Below are 9145 nucleotides of genomic sequence, written 5' to 3' on the forward strand. Positions count from 1 at the left end.
ACCTCTCTTCCCGCCCAGCACCGGCCCGAGCTCTGTGTCCTCCTTTGCGCTATTTCCTTCTCACCGTCTTGGTTCTGGTCACTGGCTACGGTCCACGTGGGCCGTTCTTTTCACTTGTCCTCCATATCACAGCAGTTACTTAGGACGTTTGGTAAAAATACCTTACCTCCCCTCCCCACGGAACAAATACAAACTTAGGGAATGTAACCAGGTGAGACGGGGGAGTTGACCTTTTACTAATGGGTCTGTTATGAGGATTAAACAGTCATTTATGTGAAAACATTTTGGAAAGTAAAAAACCAATACTTGGATTGATGTAGCTTTGTTGCTACTCAGTTGCTAGGTCATGTCAGATCTTTTGCAACCCCATGGACTGTAGCCGGCCAGGCTCTCTTTCCCTGGGATTTCCCAGGCAAGAATACTGGAGTGGGTTGCCCTTTCCTCCTCCAGGGGATCTTCCCAATCCATGGATCAAACCTGTGTCTCCCGCACTGGCAGACGGGTTCTTTACTGCTGAACCACCTGGGAAGCCCAGTGTAGCATTATTAGAGTAAAAATAAAATAGAAATTGTGACTATAATGATTTCAGATTGAGTTGTAAAGCACCTAAGTGACATCCGTAACAGAAATTTACGTTAATACTTTTTAATAGATTTATTTCTAACCGTTTCTCCCCTATTGTGAGTAATTATTTTAAAAACATTTTTAAGGGGATCTTGTTATAAAGCAATCCATGTTTATTTTAGAAAATCTGAAAAGTACAGAAAATTTCAAAAGTACAGAGAAAAATGAAAGCTATCCTCTTATTCTGCTATTCAGAGGTAACTGCTATAACATTTTGGTATATTTCTCTCCATTTGTTTTTCTATATGTACATGCTTTCTACACATGTAATGATTTTAAAAAGAAAAGAATATGAGTTTTCACCATAAACGTTGTTCAGAAATGAGGCTGTAAATGACTGCCCTGGTGCCCTACCGCATTAGCGCGCCAGTGTACCTGATCTTCATTGTTCTCAATGATATTGTGATAAGTATATTTGTGGGCCAGTTTTAGCCTGAATCTCTGATTACTGTTTGAGTATAAACTGTGAAAACTAACTAGTGAGTCACATATTTTTGGATTCTGGTAAGTTTGCACCAGTTTACTTTCCCTGTAGCACCGCTGTGGTTCCTTTTGTGTCTTGATTAATGCATCTTAAGGCTAATGTTAACTGTGATCTAGTCCCACAGCCCCTGCTGGTTAGAATTTGGGGGAACGTGCCCAGCGTGTTATTAACGGAAGGACTGTACAGGTCCTGTCATTCCGTCTCACCTCCGTTCTCACAGTGCCTCCCGGGGCCTGCACATGGTGGCAGTGGGTTTTACTCATCCTTTTGTTTTCTTTAAAATTCCCCACCTTGCGCCACCCCCACCCCCCACCACTTCTATTTAATTCCATCAGATTTATCTTAGGTGGTTTTTTTTGGTTTGTTTTTATGATGATACAGTTTTTTTGATGGTAAAAGCCACAAATCACAGTAGTTAACTGTGCTAAATTATTACAAAGGCCCCCGGGCTCTGTGGTATGTGAGTACATTTGAATCTTTATTAATGTTTTGTTGTTGTTGTTGTTAAAAAGGACCAGTCTCATGAGGAACTTTTTTTTGTCTTATATCCCTTGTCTCATAATGTGAGCTAGAAGAAAAATAAATCTTTTTCTGTAGAATTTATTTTCTGTAAAACTTTTATTTGTAGAAGAATGTATTTTAGCATATCAGTTTCCTGCATATATATTTTCTTTGTGTACTCTCGCTGTGATATTAAATACTTTTATTTTCACTGTGAACGAACGGACAAAGAATCTGGAAAGTATTTTAGGGTTCTCAGAGGCACCGCTCACTTCTGAGTTTTTTGAGAATTTGCGCGGGAACTGTGTGAGAACCAGCTGGTCGTCTGGTAGCATGTGTGTGACGGTCGAACTGTGCCTGCTGTCTTGCAGCTGGTGAGAGAGTGTAAGGAGGTGCTGAAGGGCGGCCTCCTGATGAAGCAGTACTACCAGTTCATGCTGCACGAGGTCCTAGACCAGCTGGAGAAGACCGACTGCAACATCGACGCCTTCGAGGAGGACCTGCACAAAATGCTGATGGTCAGGGCGGGCCCGGGGGGTGCGGGCGATGTCTGACTTGTGTGTCTTCTCCTGGCTCTTCTAAGCTCTCTGCTTGTGCTCCTGTTATTCCTTCCTGCTCTAAGTGTCTCCTCTCCTCCTCATCCTTCCATTGAAGATTTACTTTCGAGTGTTAGCTGACAATTTTCACTCCGAGTGTGCATCTGTGCACTTCTTCTCTGAACTCCTCCGGTGGTTCCGATCGTAACTGTCTAATACTTAGTAACGCTCTGCTCATCTGTCCTCGGGTTTCCCCGGTTTAGGCTGAAAGCTGCATGAGCCAGGGGTTGTGACTGGGGTTCTTCTGCCTTCCGTAGTGTTTGGTGGAGTGTTAGTATATAGTAAACCCGTGTTAGCACCGCTTGAGTAGGTGCACAGATGGTTACGTGACGTGGCAGGTTGATGAAACAGTATAGAAGATAGCAAGGCTTGTCGTCATATTGTTTTTGGAGAGCCGTCACCCTCGCTTGACATCTCCCTGTATCCTGCTTCAGGATGGCTGCAGCACCTCCAGACACACCACCCTCACTTTCTAGGCTGGAAGAGATGAGAAGGGGGCAGAGGGACAAGTCTCCTTGTCAGCTAGGTCCAGAAGAGCAAAACCTCCCTTGGAAGCCCCAGTCAGCAGAAGTCCCCTACATCCTCCTGACGAGACCTGCTGGGTGGCTGCCTCTCTCTAGGGGAGGCTGGGCCTCAAGGATTCAGTTTTTCAGCCTCTATCAGAAGGAGAAAAGAAAGGGTATGGCTGGGGAGGACTTACTACATCTGGCATCTTGCAAGAAATAATTTTGACTATAAAGTGGCTTTTTTTATTGTTTGGGAGAATACAGAAAATGTATGAAATGTGGCTATGTTTTGAAATACTTTATATATGCCTTGTGTCAGAAAAGCCTATTGTTGAATAGTTATGATAAAACAGCAAGCAAATTAGTTATTGTCTCTGTGAGTAGTTAAACCAGAAGTTTAAAAAGACAAAAAGTGCCTTGCTTTCCAAACTGTATTTGATGGCCTCACAAAGGCACTTGCCGCATCTTTTATGGGATGTTCACTGAGGCAGGAAGGGTGCGCATTGGGTGGGTGAGCTGTGCCGTCCAGGTCATCGTGTGCGTGGGAGAGGTCGACAGCCTGGGTTCAGGGAAGTCCCGAGACTCTCAGCTGGTTAGAGGACCCTAGCAGTACTGGGAGTTAGTTTTGACTTTGCTTCTAGTTTTCTGTGTGAGTCATCATGTCCCTTAGTTCATTGCCGTAATCCTACAGATGAAGGACTAGAAATTATCAGTGATTTTAAAAGTTGTGTCCCAGAGTGTCCTAGATGAAGTAGTGCAGGGGCATAACTTGAGAACTGGTGGAACCCAAAGAAAACCAGTGTTTCGTCAAGAAGGAAGGAGACTGTGGCCTTCAGAGAGGCGGGCACGTCATTTAGTGCACCATCCCGCCCTCCTTTCCACACGGAGGGCTCGTACAGTGATGAATTAGAGCTGTGGCATCTCGGGGTGTGACCAGGCTGGAGGGCTGCAGGGCATGGCCCCGAGGAGGACACCCTGAGCTCATGCCCCGAGGAGGATAGAAGGCGTGTGGTGTGCAGAAACCGTCGTGTTGTCTGCAGCGTATCCTGTCCTGCGAGCCTGGAGAAAGACCACGCAGGGTCTCGTCTAGTGGTGCGCGCGCTAGTCCCTGGGTTACAGGGGAAAAGCATAGATTCAGGGAAAGGCACAGGGGTTGAATCCCTCGAAATTGGCAGAACTCAGGGATGGGTTGGGTATGGAGCGGGTATAGAGAGAGGTTGCTGGGTATCTAGTTCTTGCAGCCGGATGAGTACTGGAGATGATGGGTCCAGTGAGCTTTTTAAATTGAAGATAGCTGAGACCATTTGAAAGCCTTTGGGATTGATTTTGTTGAATGAAGGAAATGAAAAAAAAAAAATCTCATGTACATGAGAGGAAAGGGAAGACTGAGAGTGCAAGGTTCCTCAGGTTCCACAAGGAAATGGGTCTCAAAACACAAGTGTTGGGCTTGGCAGGAAGCCCAGTGCCTCTACTGTTAAAAAGGGAAGAATGGTAAAACAGTATGTACGTTCATGTTATTTATCTCAGGATGAGGAGAGCTTTTATATCTAATAACAGAGTTTTTTTTTTTTTTTTTAAATGAAGAGAGGTGACATCACCTGTGAGAATGGGTTGTGATGGATTTTAGCCATGTGAGGAAAATGGAGAAATTTCAAACTTGTGTTTGTAGAGAGAAGGTGAATGGGCTGAGCAGAGGTTCAGGTATTACCAGGAACGTGTGCTCTGTGCTTGGCAGATGTGACTGTGTAGAAGAGCGGCCCCTCCCCGTGGTGTGGCTCTTGGAGACCTCAGCTTCTGGAGGACAGTGGACATGGGGAAGGGCACTGGGCTTGTCTCGCTCTGGGGTTGTGACAGGCACATGAAAAGGCATTGAGGGGTGGCAGGGTGTGGGGAGGTGGCAGGGACACAGCTGTGCCGACAGGAGCACTGTGGCAGGAGGACAGGGAACTGAGGAAGAGAGGAGTGAGTCTGAAGAAGAAGAGGAGCCAGGGCGCCAGAGCTCCCGATGAAGTGAGGGGAGCAGTGTAGTAGGGGAGCCGGGCAAGCAGACTGCAGGGAGGAGAGGAGGTTTCAGCATCAGAACGTTTGAACTGGGTTTGGGGCGGTTCTGGTAAATGCTAGGATCAGAAAGGAAAGCTCGTCAGAGAGGAGGAAAGGTGCTTGGAACCAGAGGCAGTCGGAGAATGGAACTGAATCGGTGGGGGGGGGGGGCGCCCCAGATGTTATTTAAGTCACACAGCTGAGCCTGGGACGGAGAGAAGGCCGCAGCGCAGGCTGCTGTGTGATGGCTGCCTCTGGGCCGTGGAAAATCAGTAGATGATGGTGCGGACACGGGGCGTCCAGGGCATTCCTGATCACGGAAACCTTAAAGGGGCAGAGTGTTGCTTTTGTTTTTAAATAAGGCTGTGTGAGGATGCTGGTTTGAAAGCAGCAACGGGATACCCAAAGATGCGACCGTTGGCAGCCCTTGCGGTGTTCTGTAAGGCAGCTGCCCCTTGAGAAGGCTCTCAGGACAGCACAGTTTCAGGGAGGCCAGGGAGATGAAGCTGCCCTCCAGGAGTGGAAAGGGAGGTCCAGAGCCTGATGTGCAAAAGACCTGTTTCGTTGGGATGAGATGGGCATAGACCTGTTAAGTCGCAGGTTCCACTACACATGTTCATAATGGACCTGTGACTGGCGATTCATGCCGAGTGCCTAGGTGGAGGAGGACCCAGAAACTCCAAAGATACAACAGAAGATAGTTTTCTTTAAGTGAAAAACTCCAGAGTTTTTGCCTACTGAAAATTATTATTGGATCTCAGAAAACCCTCATTTCAGAGAACCCTAAGGTGTAGCCTGCTAAGGTCCTTGGGATCCAGGCCTGGAGAAGGGAGCCTGTAAACCTCCAGGCAGGGAAAGGAAGCTGCCTTCAGGGGGTGGGAGGGTGAAGATCAGTCTGTCAGCAGTTTTGTTTATTCTAACATGACTCGCGGTGTTAGAAGCTACCGGAGTAAAGTCTTCAAGGCTCTGAGGGAGAGGATGTGTAATTCAAACATTTTACACCCAGTCAAGGTATCCTTTCAGTAAAAGAATCCACAGACAGTGATGTTTTATAAAATAACAGTTGTGAGCCTGTCTTGAGAAAAAAAGTACATCATAGTAAAACCCTCCTAAGCAGCAGATAAAACAAGAATTTTAGCACTGTGAAAGCTATTGGAAGATGAACTGTGGTGGACATGAACTCCTCCTTAGAACAATCAAGTATTTTGGTTATAGATCATAATTTATATGTCATAAACCTTGAAAAATTATGTCATGAGAACGTGGATGCTTGGAACATAATTGTGGGAAGAAGTGTGCTCATTGCCTCCTCTTAACATGTAAGATGGAGAAGGCAATGGCACCCCACTCCAGTACTCTTGCCTGGAAAATCCCATGGACAGAGGAACCTCATGGGCTGCAGTCCATGGGGTCGCTAAGAGTTGGACATGACTGAAGTGATTTAGCAGCAGCAGCAACAACATGTAAGAAACCATCTAAAACTTAAGTAATTAAAGAAATAAAGGTCCCACGCTCTTAAAGGAATATTATTCACAGTATATTAAACATGAAAATTTCTGTGTTATTATTTTGATTTTTTTTTTTACTTCATTGTATTTTTCTGTACAGTGTGAATGTTTTATTTTCTTAGTAACTTGCAGCTGCTGCTGAGTCACTTCAGTAGTGTCTGACTCTGTGTGACCCCACAGACGGCAGCCTACCAGGATGCCCCATCCCTGGGGTTCTCCGGGCAAGAACACTGGAGTGGGTTGCCATTTCCTTCTCCAATGCATGAAAGTGAAAAGTGAAAGTGAAGTCGCTCAGTCGTGTCAGACTCTTAGCGACCCCATGAACTGCAGCCTATCAGGCTCCTCCATCCATGGGATTTTCCAGGCAAGAGTACTGGAGTGGGGTGCCATTGCCTTCTCCGGTAACTTGCAGCAGTTGTGAATAATATGTTCAGTTGCTGAGGAGTTGAGTTATACAATTAAAGAAAAATCCTATTTAGACCTCAGTTAGTAGTGATGGAGAATCTCGCTTCACTTCATGCCTGAGTGGTCCCCCTTCCTCTTGTCCAACTTAAAATTTTCGTGTTAACAGGGATGAAAGTTGTGAGTTGTTGAATCCTGTTCTCAAATATCTCCTTTTGCGTTTTTTGTATCTTAAGGTATATTTTGATTACATGAGAAGCTGGATCCAAATGCTACAGCAATTACCTCAAGCATCTCATAGTTTAAAAAATTTGTTAGAAGAAGAATGGAATTTCACCAAAGAAATAACCCATTACATCCGGGGAGGAGAAGCACAGGCTGGAAAGCTTTTCTGGTAGGAATCCTTGCGTGGCTGCCTTCCTTTCTCGCTCCTGGTTTGCTCCCCGGTTCTGTTCTACACGTGCGAGTGTCTAATTACATGAAAATGACAAACATTCGTACCTCTCGTGTGCCCCTCTCCTGGGCTTTGTCATCCTTAGAGCAGTGGTTCTCTGCCGGGGGTGACTTGCCCCCGGGACGTGTGGTGGTGTCGGAACGGTTCTGATTGTGTTTGCTGGGTGGAGGCCAGGGACGCCGGGATACATCCCATGATGCACAGGACAGTGTGCCCCCCCGCCCCCTGAGAAAAGCTGTCCACCCAGCGCGGCAGTTTTGAAGTAGAGAAATCCTGCCACAGGATGCACCCGCTTGATTATATAAAAGGGGAAGAATTTAAAGCCTCCTGATGAGTGGAGTAGGCCTGCAAGTATCAGTCTTTGTGTCCGTCTTGGTGGGCACTTCTGCAGCCTACCAAGGAGGTGTTTTCACCGACACTGTTTTGGGAATGTTATGCTAATCACAGAAGCTCTTTATAAACCGGGTGTTTATATATGATGAAGGAATCGAACCGTAAACAGAGGACAAGCATGAAGCAAGGGGGAGTGCTCACTGGTCTGTCTGCTCTGGGACACGAATGTGTCTTCTCGAGTGCAGGCACCTGAGTGTTGAGAGCGAGGTGTCAGGTATGTGGTCTTTGTGGTAGGCTGCTCCCCTGCTGAGGGACTGGGGACCGGGCCTCCTCCCTGGCTCTTAAGACCTGCGGCCGCCCCATGGTGCCCCCTTCTCTCGCTGCCGTGTCGGCCGTTTCGTCTGTTGCCTTTTTAGGAGCTCTTTTATACCCAGCTCACGTTTCCTTCCCCGCCCCCACCCGGCTCTGTGTGTACCCTTCAGGACTTCGGCTGTTACAGAGCTCTCTTCTCCCTGCAGAAAGTCACTGTCTTCAGCCCGCAGGTCTCTTTGTATCTCAGAATGTTGTGTTGACTCTTCCGCCCTGACCACCTGGTCTTTACGCTTTCCTCCATCTCTGAGTGAACAGTGAACTTGCTCTTGTCTCAGAGCTCAGCTGGCTTCAGGCCAGGGTTCCCAGTCTGTCCTGGTTTCCTATTCGTGTTGGTTTCCACAGTCAGCCTTACAGAAACATGTATTCACTGCCATTTTCAAAGTCTCTTGCCCCTTAGTTTTCCATTGTTCTGTTTCACCTATAATTTCTTCTATTTGTATCTTCTGTTCTCAGTCTGTCAAGCTTTGCTGAAAAAAAAAAAAAAGATGTTTGAAAAGGTTACTGTTTCATTTCACTACCCATTCTTGTTATTTAATTTCTTTGTACCGTCATCATGTACCTGTCAGTGTTCCTTTTCATCTTTGGCTTGTCCTTCGATTCCTTTTCAGCACGGTCTGTGGCTGCCAGCCTCACGTCCCGTGCTCTGGGAAGCTCCAGGGCCCCATCACTGCCTGTGCTGAGGGGCTGCCCACCTGCACGGTTCTTGTTCTGGGTATTCGTCGCGTTGCGGCGGTGTTCTGCTTCTCCCGGGTTGGAGCCGTCTTGGCGTTAACCCTGCCCCCATTTTTCTCTCACGCGCCATCTCTAATTCCCCGTGGCTGTCCCTCTGGGGTGTAACCAGCATCTGACCTCCGCTCACCACTGCCCGCTTCCCCTCTTCCCAGCCTGTTATTTCTTTCTTGTATTGCTGCAGCAGCTCCCTCAGGAGTCTGTTTTTGCCCTGCATCCTCTAAGGCTTATTCTCAGTGATCCTGTTAAACTGTACATCAGACCATTTTTTGTTCCTGTTGTTCAGTTGCCCAGTCGTGTCTGACTCCTTGTGACCCCACGGACTGCAGCATGCCAGGCTTCCCTGTCCTTCACTATCTCCTGGAGCTTGCTCAAACTCACGTCCATCGAGTCGGTGATGCCATCCAACCATCTCATCCTCTGTCATCCCCTTCTCCTCCTGCCTTCTCTCTTTCCCAGCATCAGGGTCTTTTCCAGTGAGTATGCCCTTCACATCAGGTGGTCAGAGTATTGGAGCTTCAGCTTCAACATCAGTCCTTCCAGTGAATATTCAGAATTGATTTCCTTCAGGATTGACTGATTTGATCTCCTTGCAG

The 9145-nt window shown here is 47.1% G+C and overlaps 1 protein-coding gene across 3 annotated transcripts in view; it reads left to right on the plus strand.

The window, feature by feature from the left end:
- MAP3K4 (mitogen-activated protein kinase kinase kinase 4) overlaps window positions 1-9145 on the plus strand; it is a 70612-nt gene that overhangs the window by 25358 nt on the left and 36109 nt on the right. For all 3 annotated transcript variants that reach the window (XM_010840902.1, XM_010840901.1, XM_010840903.1), the window contains exons 4-5: window positions 1981-2127; window positions 6898-7055. In XM_010840902.1, coding sequence (XP_010839204.1) covers window positions 1981-2127; window positions 6898-7055 — 305 coding nt within the window. The remainder of the gene's footprint in view (window positions 1-1980; window positions 2128-6897; window positions 7056-9145) is intronic.

Source organism: Bison bison, unplaced genomic scaffold (assembly GCF_000754665.1).
Source record: "Bison bison bison isolate TAMUID 2011002044 unplaced genomic scaffold, Bison_UMD1.0 scf7180017864148, whole genome shotgun sequence".
Classification (NCBI taxonomy): domain Eukaryota; kingdom Metazoa; phylum Chordata; class Mammalia; order Artiodactyla; family Bovidae; genus Bison; species Bison bison.